Source organism: Ammodytes marinus (assembly GCF_949987685.1).
Source record: "Ammodytes marinus genome assembly, chromosome: 8".
Taxonomy (NCBI): Eukaryota; Metazoa; Chordata; class Actinopteri; order Uranoscopiformes; family Ammodytidae; genus Ammodytes; species Ammodytes marinus.
Window position 1 is genome coordinate 11,465,421 of NC_137212.1, and position 17,771 is coordinate 11,483,191.

Consider the following 17,771-nt stretch of genomic DNA (forward strand, 5'->3'; position numbering starts at 1 on the left):
TTTAATTCAGAACACAGCAGCGTACAGCCAAATAACTGCAGGCTGGAGGTGACAGCGACAGTGCAACAGAAAGGTTACAACTCTTCACATTTAAATAAGAACAACAAGAAATGAGGACACACTAGTAAAAAATAGATAAATACATTTGTTTTATGAAGGTTAAACATAATAAACACTGATAAATTGCACCATTTGACACCCAGCTGTGGGGCAACATTCGATTATGTCAGTAACATGCAAATTGTTCCCTAGTCCATTACATCTTAATATCAAATATGGGTATGCATTTTTCTTGCAACCAAAACCTCAAACTATATCGGGATAGCTATGTGATGAATGTGCATACTAGGCTCCTGTATAAATATTTTAAATTGTTTTGGCCCTGCTTTGAGATATAGACACACTAAAAAAAAAATTAAAAAAAAAATTAAATTAAAAATTAACAGGGCAAGAAAATAATAATAAAACAATCTAGATATGTGCCGTTACAATTGAGTTCAGTATAATGTATACTATAAGTGCCATGGCCAAATTTCATGTAAATAAAATAGCAATTCAATGCTATTTTGTTCACTAGTTTATAGGCCTACGAGACAAAAGAGTATTTCATACATTGAATAAATGTAAAGGAAAATGTTCTTCATGTCGGCATATACCCAATTGGTGATTATTAATAAATAAATAAATATAATTATTTAAAATGATTGCTGGAAATTGCTATGCCAAAAAAAAGCTAAATTATTTATGCTGTTGGCCGATAATAGAGGAGTAGTCTCATCACCCATTAGGACTATCTCAAATTGTTTTCAACCATAGGCTATGTTTATAGGCTAGCCTACTTTATCCCATTTGCCCCATTCAAACAGCAGATTGTACAATTTGGCCTACGTGGCCTGGCATTCATTTCACTCTGAACGGCACACCTCTGATCTCTCCTAGGCTACATACAGAAAAACCAACAATAACAAAGTCCATGAAGCTTATAGCCTATGCTGGTCAGTAGGCTAGGCTAGATCATCTCTCCCTCCGATTAGTGCACCTGGACCTCCTGTGGCAGCAGCTGGCAGCCGCTGTTGACGTGGCTGAGGACTTTCTGTTTGAGCTGGGCCACTTGGTCCCTCAGCAGGTTGGCCGTGGATGCCAGGTCGGTGTTGTTGCTCTTGAGCGATTTCACTTTGTCCTCCAGCCTGGTGATCCGCTCCAGCTTGCGCATCCGACACTTGGAGGCTGCGATGCGGTTCCTGAGCCTTTTCCTCTCGGCTTTCATGCTCTCCTGTGAGTCTATGTCGATGGGTGACAGCGGTGGGCTCTCCCCGTCCCCGTAGCTCTGGACGTCGGGCACCGTCTGAGGCTCCTCCTTCAGCGAGTGCTGGACCCGAGAAAGCTCCGTCTGCTGCTGCGGGGCTGCCCCTAAGTGATGCGACGGGGGAGGCGGGAAAGGTACCGTGTCCGTGGAGTAGTTGACACTCGTTTCCAATGGTCCGCTGCCGTAGCTGTTCAAGTTCGTATACACAGGTAGGTCCGGCTGTAGGTTGACCGGGGCGATGTTGACGCCCAGGTCCAGGCTGCCGTTCGTCTGGACGGCTCCGCTCAGCTGGTTCTGCTTGTGTAGATCCTCCAGCGCCTTCACGAAGCCCTCCGCGAACTCCTGCTCGTCCGTCACCGTCTTCGGGAAGATGAACTGGGAGGAGGAGCTGGTGGGCGTCGTGGTGACCATCATCCCGTTGGACTGGATGATGAGCCTCTCCAGCTCCGGGGATGCCAGTTTGAGCAGCCCCAGCTCCGGGGCGCTCAGGAGGCTCTCGGCGTCGCGGAGATGCGGTTTGAGGTTCGCGTCGTCCGCCAGGCTCAAGTTATTAATAGCCTTCTTCATCATTATTTCCGTGGTCCGGATGAGAAAAGTCGTAACTGCTCAGCCCCTTCCTTAACGTCTTGCCCTACCCATAACCTCACAGAGATGAACAGGGCTGTAAAATATCTCGTGTTTAATTGATAATTTTTCAACACTCCACCAACAGCCGTTAGGCAGTAAGCTTACTGTGTTCCTGAACAGGGTCTGGGTGGACTGAACGCCCGCGCGCAGCGCCTCGAGCTTTTCAAGGCTCGTACTTTCCCGAGCGTTCCATTATGTCACGTCGGAGCGCGTGCATTGGGCAGAAATTACGTTTTTCTGATTTTTTTTATTCGAGTAAAATGCGTAGCAGACAAAAGGGATGTCTCACTCTGCTCCGATTTTTGGTGTCGAAATACAGTCCTTAAAGTGGTGCAGCAGATGTATCGACTGTAGTATAGCCAGTAGTGCATAGCCTACACCCCAATAACAATATAGGCTAGCCTAATATACATACAATTTCCCTTCTACATTACTAAGAAGGCCTATCTATCTACCAGCTGCAACATATAACATATATAGGCCTACAACATGGACATAATACAATGTTGGGTTATCAACATACAACATGGACATACTATGTAAATGTTGGGTTATCAAAAACTGCATGAATTGTTATGCTTTTAGTAACTGTTAAAAACTTATCATAGCACACATTTCTTTGGATTCCATAACAACTTTTAGTTATTACCCAGAGGTAAACGTGTTGGTTAATAATAATAATAATAATAATAATAATAATAATAATAATAATAATAATAATAATAATAATAATAATAATAATAATAATAATAATAATAATAATAATAGGGGAGGACGGGGGAATGTGAGACATCGGGTAATGTGAGACACCCCCTGTATCTAGGCAATGGAACACATTTTTGGTCATGTGAGATATATGTTTTCAAGCCCCTCTCATTTCCCCTCGGCCATGAAAGACAGGACCTCATGGTGATGTTGTAAGCATGTTTTTTTCACAAAAATGTCTTTTTTGTATGTAAAAGTAAATTTTCTTGCTGTCAACTTAATCGATTGTTGTGCCTAATCAAACTGATTCAGGTTGAAAAACTTCTAGCACACATGTTGATGAACTACCAACATATGAAACCATGTGATGATGATAACTGAAGATTAGCCTGAATTTCTGAGAGAGGTAGTTTTTTTCTCAAATTGTGGCAGTGGGGTAAAGTGAGACAGTGTCTGTGCCCTCTTTTAATGAATCCATTATATTTAAGGTAGCAAGGAGACTAGTTTGAAAAGACAATGTGGGCTGGAAGTGGGGGTTGATGGTTGAAGGGGTGTCAGCAAGGGCATGGTTTGGCACGTATGTATGTGGGGGACAGGAGAGTGACCCATCAATAGACTCTAAGAAATATGTCTTTATTCAATGAATGATCCCAATAAAATAAATGCAGAAAAAAAGACTCAAAAGAATGGAAAATGACAGCTGGATCTAGTCCTGTGTTCTGAGTCCCAGACAGTTCTGGTTCTGATTGTCCTTTGCTCAGACCCCCAGACACTAGCTGGCTCTAAGGGTCCTGTGTTCTGACCCCCGGACTGTGTTTTAATCTAACTGGTTCTATCTGTCATTTGAATGTTAATTATTGAATATGAATTATACGTTGAAATTTTTTTTGCTTAATTGACCAAACCCCATGATTCTGTTACTAGTCCAACATTAGTTTTGTTATATTTGGTTTTCAAGCTAGCTCTCAGGATTCTGACTGTTACAATTTGTGTTGTTATGGTATAGTTTCAGAGTGTAAAAAGTAAGTGGTTCAGTTTACCCCCTTGATTTTTCTTCTTCTTCTTCTTCTTCTTCTTCTTCTTCTTCTTCTTCTTCTTCTTCTTCTTCTTCTTCTTCTTCTTCTTCTTCTTCTTCTTCTTCTTATTATTATTATTCTTATTATTATTATTATTATTATTATAAAATTCAGTTGATGTAAAATGCTGAGAATGTTACGCTTACAGTTAATTAACGAGTTAGTTAATTTAAGAAGCCTTTATGTTTCCACTGTGGAGAATGAACGTTTACAGAGTGTTTCATTTTCTCAATAGATGATCTTTGGTACCAGTTCTGTTTCCATGGAGAGGAGGAATAAACTACAAACATGAGGTGGTTTGATGTTATAGTGACTATTGACTCGTGGACATTGTTTATATTTTCAAAATTGTAAAATTATTATAAATAACCATTTCAATGTTAATTTCGAAATAGATTGTATATTATGGAAATATAATCTTGCATAATTTTGGACATAAACAGTTAATGAACAGATGTTTGTGGTCAAAAAAAAAGTTGATTTCTTCTCAGAAATATGCTGCTTACTTTCTAAGAATTAGGAGAAGTTGAAACTGAATCTGATCTGATTTCAACTCTTCCTCTGGTCAGTTTGACGGTTTCAAGTTGTTTTTCACTTGGATCTGGTTTCACATCCAACACGCGCATTCACTGAAAAAGTCACATGATGTTGTAATTTCCATTAACACTAAAAAGTTTCCATTTTCCGTTACATATTTTTCCAATTTCATTTTACATTTGTATAAAATTGTTATCTATGTTTAATCTCAATATTTTAGAAAAAAAGGGGAAACCCTTTAAAATCAAGATATAAAAATTTTGTTTTTTAACCATCATCCCTTTCAAAGCGCATTTGTTTTCCATGAATGACATGTAAAATCTTCAGTGCAAGTTTTGTGAGCGCTTCTGATGAAGTGAAGCTCTGTTCTATGGTTGGTTTTGATCAGAATTTTCCCTATTACAACATTTAATGGGCTATTTTTGTTTATAAGGGCCTTGAGCTACTGTAACACTTGTATAAAATCACTATTGTATACTATAAATTCACCTTAAATCCCCAGTAATTTACTTTAAAAATACTGCTGTGAGGTTTAATTAGCTATAAATAAAAACAATAATAAACTACTGAACATCAACACGCAGTGAGTTGAACTGTTATTTTAATGTGGCAAACTTCATGTGACAAGGTGCGTGTGTTTTCCTCCCTATTGAAATTATTTTTTAGTTTTATCTATGGATAGTCCCCGTCAATCAGCAATAACTGTATTAAGCTAAAAATGTAATAATTGGTTAATATCCTAAAGCATTTTAAGGCAAAAGATCATTGAATAGTGGCCCTAATTTCTCTTAATTACCCGACAGTGGTTTGTAAAGGGTTACACAGTGGAGGCATGTGCGTCACAAGTAGGCCCCATCCATCGCTGAATATCTTTGTGTGGGAGGATCACATGATAGACCCTGTGATGTCAGATCTCTTGACGCTTTGGCGGAAATGGAGGCGGAAGAGAGAGAGAGAGAGGGGGGGGGGGGGGGGGGTGAATATGAGAGATATTTTTGGACTAAATCTGAATATCAGTTCAGAGAGATTGGGAATGCTGTAATCAGGTTTTAAAAAATGGCATGTGGTAGCTGGAAAAGGATGTAAGATAGAAAAACACCCCATTATATACCATTGTCTTTTCAATTTAATTTATGACACTAATACAAAATGAGAGGAAATACATTAAGAAAGAGTGAAACAAGACATTTTTGTAGTTTTTTAACTTTGACATTCGGTTCAATTGTGTTCACCGCGCAGCATCTATCTATCTATCTATCTATCTATCTATCTATCTATCTATCTATCTATCTATCTATCTATCTATCTATCTATCTATCTATCTATCTATCTATCTATCTATCTATCTATCTATCTATCTATCTATCTATCTATCTGTCTGTCTGTCTGTCTGTCTGTCTGTCTGTCTGTCTGTCTGTCTGTCTGTCTGTCTGTCTGTCTGTCTGTCTGTCTGTCTGTCTGTCTGTCTGTCTGTCTGTCTGTCTGTCTGTCTGTCTGTCTGTCTGTCTGTCCGTCTGTCCGTCTGTTGCAGGAAACTGCTTGGCAGGAAAGAAATCACTTCAAAAGAGCTATTGTGTCTTTTAAAAATGGTTGCCTATCGTCAATGGGCAAAAAAATTAAATATATATGTTTGATGCTCCATGTGGAACAGACTGTTCCCCCTCCAATCAGTTTCTACTCTAACCCCATTGCAATGAGGTTTCCTGGCATGACAATTTTTTCCTCGATACAAAACAGTTGGTAAAGAGCCTTTTAGTGTGTAATAATGTGTCATATGACAGCTAAATAGTCCAAATTCTTTATACACAAGTCAACAAGAGCTGAGGAGTATACCCAGGCCTGCAGCAATAATGTTTGTCATATCAGTGACTGTGGTTTAATTCTGCAAGTCAAGACACAGAACGATTAGCTGTCAGGAATGCTTGGAATCGTTTGGACTTTTGTCAACTTCCGCTGTGTCAGAGCCCAGATAAGATCACATGTTGTTGTGCATTGAGCAACATGTGGTGGATGTATGGTCTGTACTATAATAATGCAAGGGAGTATTGCAGATAAATGCCTTTTGAAGGTTAAAATAGAAATGATAATCCATCTTCTATTGTGAGAAATAAACTTTTTCCTAACACCTAGACATCTATGAGTTTCTTGTAAATCTACTGAGAGGTTTTAAGCTAATGAAGCCCGACACGTAACTGAAGTGTTATTTTGTTTTGCTTGCAACTGGTTTGGCAAGCATGCATCGGGTTGTTTTTAAATATTCGATAAGGCCTACTTTAAAAGGTGAATGTTGGGTCTTGAGCTTGACCGACAGTGACACAGTGCAGGTGAATGACAAGTAGCCTACTGTGAATGCTCGAAAATAAAACAAATATGTAAAACAAAACCTTTCTTTAGTTCTATACGTTCAGTTATAAACAGTAAATACCAATGTGGACAAGTAGAGATAGCCTACATGTTTTTGGCACAGTCCCATCAGCTCAGCTCTCCTGGAGCCCAATGACGTAGTTCCAAAGCGCAGCGGAAGTTCCACACTCATGAGGACGTATAGGAAGCCTATGCACAAAGTGAGAGAGTGTGTGAGTGTGTGTGTGTGCGTGTCTGTGTGTGATCATACTCAAACACACGTGCCGCCCACACACTGACAGTTTCACACACTTAACCACAAAACCTTATCAGGCCTACACCTTTTTCATGGTTAAGCATTAGCTGTCGTAGAGAAAAAATGTCAAAAGCATTTAGTATTTGATTCATATTTTTTTCCAAGGTGTGTTATTGTTACAGTGGTGCATGTAGGCCTATGTCTGGTACGGGGGAACATCAAACCCTAATGTTACCACATATTAACAGTCTTTATCACACGTTTGCACTAATGTTGCAATACAGCCAGTGACTTTCATACTTTATTTTTATTATCTCATATTGTCATTTTATGTTTATATCTGTCTTTTTCCTTACTGATTAGTGTAGTCAGTGCTTAGCTTATCCGAACATCGTTTGTCTTGTTACAAGCTCCTTTGCTGCCTTGAAACTCATGTCATAATGCATGAATGCAAAGATGGTGACTTGTACAAACTAGTTTGACCACTGTGAGGGAAGTTGCAATCTTCAACAACATAAGACATAGTTCTAAAATGTTTGATTTTTTGGGGATCATTGTGTCAAGTCCACCATCAGCCTCCAACAGCAAACACTATTTCCTGGTTTTAAAATGATCAGTAAGAAAACGGTGCGTCATGCTGACTTCCGGTCAAAACACTAAATCTCTGTCAGCTCTGGCGCTCATGCTCTTTGGGTGAGAGTGATCCTCTGACATTCCTGTGGAATATCATGTGTAGGGATAAATACAGTATCAAAGATAAAAAATGCAGAAACTAAAACAAGATTTTTAAATCCCTTTGTGTGCTTATCAATTAGAAGGATATAAATATGCCTTCAAAGGAGCAGCATTGATGTGAGATGAAAGGAGAGAGGCGATGCAGAGTACAGGGAGAGATGTTTTCCTGGCAAACTGGGATTAGATGCGGTTCCATAAATATGTTGGGCAGCTTGGTATACTTTGTGCCCGGTGGTATAAATAGGCCTTCTTCCCGAGGGAAGTCGTGACGTCTGCAGCCTGCCTGCATCATCAACCACAAGTCGGCTTCCTCCTCACAATGGAGGAGAGCAGAGAGAAAAGTGTGGGGGGAGCATCAGTAATCACCATGGCAACACATGGAGAGTGATGCAGGTAAATGCAATTGAACGAAGAGAGGTAGCGATTGGCTGGCTACTGCAGTGGTGTGTGTGTGTGTTTGTGGGGGAGAGATGTGTGGGTGGTAAAGAAGAGGAGGAGGACTCAACAGCCCAGCACTGAGAGATGAGCACCCCCAATTCATACACACACAGTCCAAGCCTGTTAGCACGGTCAACAATTCAGCATGCTCATTGAGTACTGACTTCAGAGGAAGTGGAAAATAGTGATATTTTCCTCCCTCACAAATGCCATCTTTAATATTATGCATGCATGCCTTTTTGGGAGGAAATTCCCCCAACATGAACTCAATGCATCCCACTGTTTCATTTCAGTGCCATTAAAATAGAGCCTTTGGCAATTCAACTGCTCTGGCAAAGCCTTACTGTTGAATTTAATTAAATTTCAAAGGTTATTTCTGCACTCTTCTTCTTCACTGTGATTTGTCTTGCAATTGTTCTTTTCTATTTCTCCAAGTCACCTTTTGCAATCCTTACTGTAGCGATTGGATTATATCGAAGAACAAAAAGGGATAAATTTGAGAAGGAGCATGGCAGAATCATAATGCTTATAAGAATATGATTCACACTATAGAATGATGAATCATACATTTCCTCTCCCCAACTAACTGTACACATCCATAATGGGATCTTAAAGCTATGAAACATTCAAAATAAAGATTGGTTGTTTCATCTTGTTATTGCTGGATTAGAGTGAAAAAAAGTCAAACAGCAATATTGAATCATGAATACATCTCGTACTGGTGCAACGCATCCGGTCAACATTTACTCCATGTACACAGTGCCTTTTGTGTAGTAAAGTGCCTCCGTCCTCATGAGTCAGAGTAGGATTGGAAAAAAATGTACTGGTCAAGTAGTAAACAAAACTCGGCAACGATAGGTCCATCCATACAAGAAACAGAACCAAGAGAGATGACTTTAGGGCAGGCAGCGCAATGGTTGACACATTATGACTGGTAGAGACAAACTGGCAAAGAAAACTTACTGACTGAGGGATACTTGCCTGCACAATGAGCATTTATTGATTGAAATGTGAAGGTTTCAGTTTCGGCTGAGGCAAGAAAGCTCTCTATTGACGGCTGCTGGACAGATTGGGAATGGCAGGGTCTAATGACTAAAGAATGAGGGCATGCATAAGGCATTGCAGTATTTCCTGTTTGGCCACATTACCAAAAGAAATTCACAAATGCTACACAAGTTCCAGCCATATACATACACTTATACTTACATTGCCATCTCTTGAGTCATACTGCTAATGTATAATCTGCAAGGGTTATTTTGAAGTAAGTCATTGTGAGTTTTTATCTTCTGTCTGTATTACAATAAAATAATGTATTCATTCATTATTGGCTTAACTTTCCTATAATAAGAATTATTTTTAGTTTGTTTTTTCATCCAGTGTTATTTTTGTTATTACCTAGGGGGCAAAACCCCTTTTTTTTAAAAACAGACATGGAGCGTTGTAAAAGGTTGTTCACCAGAAATGATATCCAGGACCTTCCAGGATCCCAACCTGGGTGGACAACCTTGTCAACAAGCTGCTGGAAAGCTACAGCGGGCCGACATAGAGCAAATCAGAACCACTGTTTAAGCGAATGGGGGGTGGGCTAATAGGGAATTTTTTTAACTTATATATATCATTATGAAACTTTGCAAGTTGATTACTGACATTAAAACAACAACTTTTTGTATTACAGTATTTTCCAAAAGGTTTGAATAGATATGAAAAATCATCAATATCTTACTAATGATGCGTACATTTGCATATCTGCAAAGCCCCAACATTTAGATGTTGGACAAAAACAAAGTAAATTTATTTTTAAATTTTGAAAACAAAACAAGTGTCCAACTGCCTGAAGCCTTTCCTAATCACAGTTCAAATTTGATCAATAACCCATAGAAAATTAATTTTTTACACTGTTTTTTCCAAGGGAATGTCTAGCCGTTTCCTAAAATAGCAGCTGGAGACTCCAAAAGGACACTTTTGGTCCATAGCACATGAAATGTAACTGTGTAAAAAATGTATTTTCTATGGGTTATTGATCAAATTTGAACTGTGATTAGGAAAGGCTTCAGGCAGTTGGACACTTGTTTTGTTTTCAAAATTTAAAAACAAATTAACTTGGTTTTCTTCCAACGTCTAGATTTTGGGGGTTTGCAGATATGCAAATGTTCGCATCATTAGTAAGATATTGATGATTTTTCATATTTATTTAAACATTTTGGAAAATACTGTAATACAAAAAGTTTTTGTTTTAATGTCAGTAATCAACTGGCAAAGTCTCATAATGATATCTATAAGTTTAAAAAATTCCCCATTAGCCCATCCCCATTCACTTAAACACTGGTTCTGATTTGCTATGTCGGCCCACAGTAGCTTTCCAGCAGCTTGTTGACAAGGTTGTCCACCCAGGTTGTGATCATGGAAGGTCCTAGATGTCATTTTTGGTGAACAACCTTTTACAACGCTCCATGTCCATAAAATCACTTTGCCCCCTGGGTATATTGAATTAAAAACCTCACAATGGCAAGATCATCTAATCTTGAAAAAAAAGATGTATCACTTCTAAAGTTCAAAAGGACAAACTTAAGTGTAGCAGTGACATATTGTGGGTGAATAAATAAAAGCGCTTTAACAAAGTTTTTTATTCTCATGGAAATAAATTACAACATTGTCTTATGTAACAAAAATAAAATAAAACCCAACTAACATGACACACGTTGGACTTATCAATTTAGAATATGAGAATTTTTTTTTTCTGGAAATCCCAATGATCATAATGTGTCATTTTACAAAAGTTTAACCTAAGTGTTAATTTTCATGGACTGACTCTCTGTCCCCTGACCGACAGTGTATTGCCATGATCAGAGCTTACTGAACAGCAGACAAACAGAAAGGTTGCAGACCACAGAATGTCACACACACAAAAAAAATGAGCAAGATTAAAAAAATAATTTTCATGCAACAGTAGTTGGGGCTGGACAGTTTCTTTACCATGAAGACTATCAAAACAATAACTACAAATAAAAACCTCATTCCAATGAGGGCAACTGTATTGGGATAAGACAATGTCACTTATGATAGAAAATACTTTTGCAAAGTTGTAATGATAATATTTGAATTCGATACAAAAAGGAGGAGTCAGTTAGCTCCAACTTGTATGCGGTCACAATAAAAGAAGGAAAAAAGAAATTAAAGTTAATAACAACTTACAGATGCTAAAAAACAAAATTCTGTGCAAAAGCACAGCTTCTTTTAATTTCTCCCAGTGTGAATCCTGCAATGGTCGGTCTCGACAAACTTCACAGCAGAAAGGAAACAACCCGAGAGTTAACTTTATCTCCACGTATTGAAGAAGTAATCGCTCTGAATAACAGGATGTGTTGTTGGAGGTGTAATGTTGTCTATCAGTGCTGGTTCTTCATTCCCTGAGGTTTGCCAAGTTTCTTATCCGGCTGCTGCTGCTGTTGTTGCTGCTGCTGCTGCATCTGTCCACGACCAGGGCCGGTCATTCCTCTGCCACGGCCGCCAAACAGACCTACAGGGAGGAAGAAGAGGGCGAGCGAGAGAGACACACACTTCTGTTAGCATGTATACAGTTCACTTTGCCAAACCAGCCAATACAGGCTTCCTTACTTGGCTGAATATTGTGCTAAAATTACAACATTTCAGGAACTAAGATGGTGGTGCTCCAAAAACACACACAAAATAAATCATTATCGATCTTGTTCGCCAAAACAAAATCGGCAAAATGAAGCAAATTGTCAACTGATGCTACAGAATAGATATTTTTTTGGTTTGTTTTTATTGTCTAAGTTCAAAATTAAAGTGATTCAAAAGTTCTGTTTGTAAAAACTAAAATGTGCTCTAATGAATTACTGTCACCTGGGATTAAAAACTAAATGTAATCCTAACTTTTAACTAAGCAAAATTATCCATTATATAATTTTTATTAAATTTTTCAAATTAAGGCAGCAAGATATGCTGGCTCTTGATTGCAATAAAGGGGTATATCTGTAAGACAATATATGTAGACCAATATCATGATACAAAGTCACGTGGGAAGTTTTGAGAGGCTCAGAGGCAGCCGAATATTCTGCAGGTCTGTGTTGGTTGACAAATCTGAACTGGTTTGTAAATCCTCAGAAAGTGTCAGTGTGCTGACTGTATAATCACATGTACTCAGAGCTGTCAAACACCTAAACAGTGAGTTAATTACTTAAAATATGTGTCCTTTTTAAAAGTCTTTGACTCGTGAGACACTAAGGAAACCTTTGTATTTTAACATTGAAGAAAAATGTGTAGAGATGATCTTGTCCTTAGCTCTGACATGAATTTCTCAGTTATGCGATTTGTTTAAACGTTTATTTATAGAAATTCCTCGGCTAACTAAACCACAGCTGGAGTGATGCTGTTCACACCCCACATTGATGATAGAAGTACAGGCATCAGGGCCCAACAGCTGTCTGGCTGATCAATACACGTGGTTTCCACTCACCTCGGCCGCCTCCTCCTCTTCCGCCTCCTCTGCCCTGCTGTTTGTTCTGCTGCATGCCTCCACGCCCGCGGCCCTTGGACACCACTTCCTCCTTCACCATGTCGATGATCTCATCGGGGATTCGCAGATATTTGATGGTGCTTCCTCGGATGTAGCACTCGGGCATCTTCCAGAACTTATCTCCGTCCTGTAAGACAGGAGTGTAAGCATCAATGCAATACTAATCATACTGAGATTCGGTCCATGTCTTTTAGGTTTTTTTCTTCAGGTTGTGGTCTGCATTCAGGCAGAATGTTTAGTCATTGATTAATGAACACAGTTAACATTAGGTTTAAGTGATCAAATAAATAAGAGTGGCAACATGCGTGTTCAGAGCATGGCTTAAAAAGGACATCACCTTAAATTAGAAATTGTTTTGGTACACCTAATTTAAAGCGGGAAGCTCTGCAGACGATACCCGATACCAGCTATTGTTTGAACACTGGACCACAAACATGTATAATCTTTCTTTCTGAATACAGGAAGAACTCTATCCACGGTTCGAGCTCAGTCTTACCCTGGAGGTGCAGATGACTTCTCTCAGGTTGATGTTCATCCAGTTGTCACAGCTGACCAGGTGACCGTTGTATGTCTCTCCATTCTTCAGCTCCACCAGCTGAGACGAGAAAAGATTCAGAGTCTTAACGTTACAATGCTGGAAAGATGACAAGTCTAGTAGAGAGCAAATGTCATGGAGTCTAGAGAACAAGATAGTCAGGATACTAAAAATGTGATGAAGCCTTTAAAATAAAAAAAATTATCACATTGACAATGACACATAAAATCAAATACCTTGTATGGTTCTAAAGCTTTTCAATTATCACTTACAAATGACTAACAGTATACTTGGAAAACATATGTTAATACTCGAGACTAAAATATGTGAAGTTGTTTGCCATTAACAGTGCTAACATAAAGCTCCTTGACAGCAGAAAAGGGCTCAATGTCTCCTCACCATAGGGTGGTTCTGGGCAGTCTTCAGCAGAGAGAGGGGAAGCTGCAAAATGAAAGAAAAAGAGGTCACACACAGGAATCCACCTTCCACATTATTTAGGGTGCCTGGAAAGTCATATTTGATCCTTTTTAGAATACACAGAAACAAGAGAATCAAATAAAGATGTTTTTTTAATTTGGTATGTCCTTATTTATTTCAGGTCAAAATAGACCAAGTAAAAAGCCAATTATTATGATAAAATGCCACTTAGATGTCAACGTGATCATAAAGGATCTTGTTCTGCTGATCAGTGTGACTTGAGAGAGGCGTTTGTAAACTATTTTAAGAAAGTAAGTTGTTAACATTAAGTTTGAGTTTGTAAATAGCACCATCGGAAAAAGAATAACAACAGTCTAATCCATATGTCTAGGTTTTTATAACACTTTGAAAGGTCCATTTCAGACATTAAGATTAATAATGTAGGCCTTATTTCGGGAATTACATTTATTTTACTTGCCTTTTAAAGACTGTAGGAACACTGACAAACTCCCAGTTTGAAGTTAAATACGCATATATCTCCACTGCAGCAGGATAAAGAGCTTGTCTGAAACAGCTAACGCTAACTTAGCTTAGCATGAGCATCACCTGTGATACGGCGCTACAGCTGCAGTTAGCTTGAATAAAAGGTTTGCTACTGACTCTTTTAAATTCAACTAGGAACGTTTTATCTGGGCACCACTGTTAAACACTTACCATTGTGATAGCTTTCTTTTTAATATTTAGAGATCACTTCTGTGTTGTCTGTGTTCAAGAACACGATCCACCGACTTCTTCTAATGAATTTCCGGAGCATAACCATGAACGTTTTTATGATGCTGCCCTCTACAGTTTAGAAAGGACATTGCAAGGTATTTCTTAATAAAAATTATAAATAGGCCCTACTTCCGCTCAATGAAATGAAGTACGATGGTCTGGTAGCACCAGGCTAAGTAAAATATATAACAAATTTAAATAGGGTACAATAATTTAACTAGGAAAAAAGTTAATACTAGAATGAAGAAATCAATACACGCTCAAAATACAGTCTAGATATATTATTGTATATATTTATTTGTATTTATTCATTTATATACATAAAAAACATTCATTAGTAGATATACGATGGCCCACAGAGTACAGCAGTTATAGTGCAGCTGGTAACCAGAACGATCGTGCATTTTGTGATAAAAGCATGAAATTTGGTACACTTATAGCCAAAGGCATTCTCAAAAGATTTGGATATGGAGCCACCATGAATTTTCAAAATGGCGCCCATGGCAGCCATCTTTCAAAATGGCTGTCAGTAACAACTGTTCGCTTATGAATGATGGATATAATATGATGTTTCAGACTTATTTACCATACATAGTACTTGGTAAATGTCTTTTGGATAATCTAAATGTGTCATTAAATATTCAAGATGGCTGACATCTTCAAGATTGCAGCCATCACTTTTATGACTGTCTGATATGGGTGATCTCGGTGTCAAACCAGTATTATTTTTTATTTCCTTTTCTTTGTGCAGAATTCAAATTTGGAACTTTACAATTGGCCAGAAGCTTCCTTCTAACTCAGAAATGGTGACCACAATAGTCACACTTGGTGACCACTGGTCACCTACAACAAGATGGCAGCCATATTTATGAAATTAAATCTATAATTTCAAGTACACTATCATCTATTTTATTGTAATTGAAATGTTACCCAATAAAAAAAAAATAAAAAAAAGTAATAGAGTGGATGTTGAAGCACAACCAGGGCACACTGGTGACACCACTGCTGTGAAACTCAGCATGGGGTTCAGTGCCAGCTAAACACACCCCTCTTATGGGTTTCCCAAAGGAAAAAAGCACGTACTTAGCCTACGCACGTGCCCATGCATCACAATGGGCACAAAGCACGTGCGTAGGCTAAGAACATGCTTTTTTCCTTTGGGAAACCCATCCATTGCCCTTTTCTGTATTTAATGTGCTAGTTGTGGTGTAAGTTAAGTGGTAGTGTAGTTTAGTTTCCTAAATGCTATCTAATTCTAGCCCCACATCTGCTTAGCTTACAGAGTTAGATGTAGTTAGATAGCCGGACCTGAATGGACAGGATGTGCCAGCGCGGGAGAGCCGAGCCAAGGGTAACGGGGCTTTATATGATTTGCCTTGTTGAGAGAACAAAGACAGTGGACAACACCATACCAAGAAATAAGCTTCTGGTGTTTGGTACTTCAACCGTGAGGAGAGTATCAAAACCGAAACAGAAAATGGTCTCTCTCAAACAGGACATGGAGCTCTTTTCAAGGTTATTCATTGCTTGCCAGACCCGAGATGGAAACCTAGAGGAGTTCTTTCGACACGAGAACCAACCATGTCCACCAGCGCTTTCTGATGGGGGAGGTCTCCGACTGGGAGTGAAGAGTGATCTGCTTCCATGCCTGGAACAAGTTCACAGTGCATCTCTGACAGTCCAAAGATTACCTGCACCATTGTAGATGGGGCAGCCATCATCCAGATGCTGAAACCAAGTTCAGTAAAAACCTTCAATGACTATGCCCATGTGATCTTCATTCCATATCTGACCAGAAAGTTTGAAACTGTGTCCAGGCTTGATCTGGTGTGGGACCGCTACTTGTCTGACTCTCTGAAAGCTGCTACGAGAGCAAAGCGTGGCACTGGAATTCAGAGACGTGTGGTAGGTGATGCAGCCATTCCCAGGAACTGGCAAAACTTTCTTAGAGTTGACAGCAATAAGACTGAGTTGTTTGCCTTTCTCTCGGAGGCTCTGCTCAGATGGTTTGTGCAGGAGGATAAACAGCTTGTCATCACAAGTGACATGGAAGTCCTTAGCAAGCCACCTCTCCCAGATAGGAAATCGATTGCTCCTTGCACGCATGAGGAAGCGGATAGTCGCATGTTATTGCACGTAGCCCATGCAGCAAGAAACGGCCACCACAAAATTATGATTCAAACAGTTGATACTGATGTTGTGGTGCTGGCTGTGGCAGTGGCTCAGACTCTACAACCAGAGGATGAGCTTTGGTTGGCTTTCGGTACTGGTAAAATTTTCGATATTTGGCAGCCCATGAAATTGCAGCAGGGCTCGGGCCCGAGAAAGCATGTGCACTACCAGTGTTCCATGCATTGACGGTTTGTGACACTGTGTCTAGCTTTGTTGGCTATGGGAAAAAGACTGCATGGGCTGTATGGTCTGTGCTTCCAGAACTTACACATGCCCTGTTGAAAGTGTCTTCAGCCCCAGATGACATACCACAGGAGGTAATGGCCACAATTGAGAGGTTTGTTATCTTAGTCTATGACCGAACCAGCACATGTAAAGAAATCAATACGGCAAGGAGGAAGTTATTTGCAAAGAGGCACAATGTGCAAACAATCCCCCCTACCAAGGCTGCCCTAGAAGAGCATGTTAAGAGAGCTGTATACCAAGGAGGGCACGTGTGGGGTACAGTCCTGGTGTCAACACCAGAACTACCTTCACCGTGCGAATGGGGCTGGTCAAAGTCACCTGAGGGGGACTATGAACCCTTCTGGACATGCCTACCAGATGCAGGCCAGTCAAGTTATGAACTTGTCTCATGCAAATGCAAGAAGGGTTGTGTTGGGCAGTGTAAGTGCAAAAAATCCCACTTACAGTGCACAGCCCTTTGTGTCTGTGAAGGCGAGTGTGACTAGTCTTCCCTGTGATAGACCCTAGGTTTCCCTTGCTTAACATGAGTATTTTGAGATAGAAAGAAGATTATTAGAAATTCCAAAGTTCCCAATTCAAATTCTGCATCAAGATAAATGTATAATTAAACATAGAGATCATCCATATCTAACCAGTTGGCGGCCATTTTGAATTTTCAATGAAAATGTTCCACTATCCAAAAGACATTTACCAAGTAGTATGAATGGTAAATAAGTCTGAAATATCATATTAAATCCATCATTCATAAGAAAACAGTTGTTGCTGGCGGACATTTTGAAAAATGGCTGCCATGGGCGCCATGTTGAAAATTCATGATGGCTCCACATCCAAATCTTTTGAGAATGCCTTTGGCTATAAGTGTACCAAATTTCATGCTTTTATCACAAAATGCACAATTCCTTTATATTTTGGAACTAACCTCTTGTACTATTAGGGCGGTAATGCACCTCGAAAATTCAAGGTGCCAAACATTGATAGTAGGCTACAGTATATAAACCAAATGATAAAAAGACGAAGTAAGTGACGTAATCACGTCACGTCTCGCGCGCAGCATGCAAAGAGGAGGA

General features: G+C 39.3%; 2 protein-coding genes across 2 annotated transcripts; both read right to left on the bottom strand.

Annotated features, from left to right (window-relative positions):
• On the bottom strand, window positions 1-2,052 carry LOC307254114 (transcription factor JunD-like). Its single transcript, XM_080032361.1, has one exon. It carries the CDS (start codon window positions 1,874-1,876, stop codon window positions 1,031-1,033), a length of 846 nt encoding a protein of 281 aa, XP_079888487.1. The 5' UTR covers window positions 1,877-2,052; the 3' UTR covers window positions 1-1,030.
• An 8,580-nt stretch (window positions 2,053-10,632) lies between these two features.
• lsm4 (LSM4 homolog, U6 small nuclear RNA and mRNA degradation associated) lies at window positions 10,633-14,319 on the bottom strand. The gene is made up of 5 exons (XM_080032514.1): window positions 14,227-14,319; window positions 13,495-13,536; window positions 13,057-13,155; window positions 12,501-12,687; window positions 10,633-11,540 (listed from the first exon to the last, which is right to left on the bottom strand). Exons 1-5 carry the CDS (start codon window positions 14,227-14,229, stop codon window positions 11,410-11,412), a joined length of 462 nt encoding a protein of 153 aa, XP_079888640.1. The 5' UTR covers window positions 14,230-14,319; the 3' UTR covers window positions 10,633-11,409.
• Between the last annotated feature and the right edge of the window lie 3,452 nt (window positions 14,320-17,771).

Bases quoted from the DNA above. Each gene is read 5' to 3' on its own strand.
- LOC307254114 (XM_080032361.1), bottom strand. From the start codon at position 1,876: ATGATGAAGAAGGCTATTAATAACTTGAGCCTGGCGGACGACGCGAAC.
- lsm4 (XM_080032514.1), bottom strand. The intron at 13,156-13,494 runs GTGAGGAGACAT...TTCTCGTCTCAG, and splicing joins CTGCCCAGAACCACCCTATG to CTGGTGGAGCTGAAGAATGG. The intron at 12,688-13,056 runs GTAAGACTGAGC...CCTGTCTTACAG, and splicing joins AAGTCATCTGCACCTCCAGG to GACGGAGATAAGTTCTGGAA.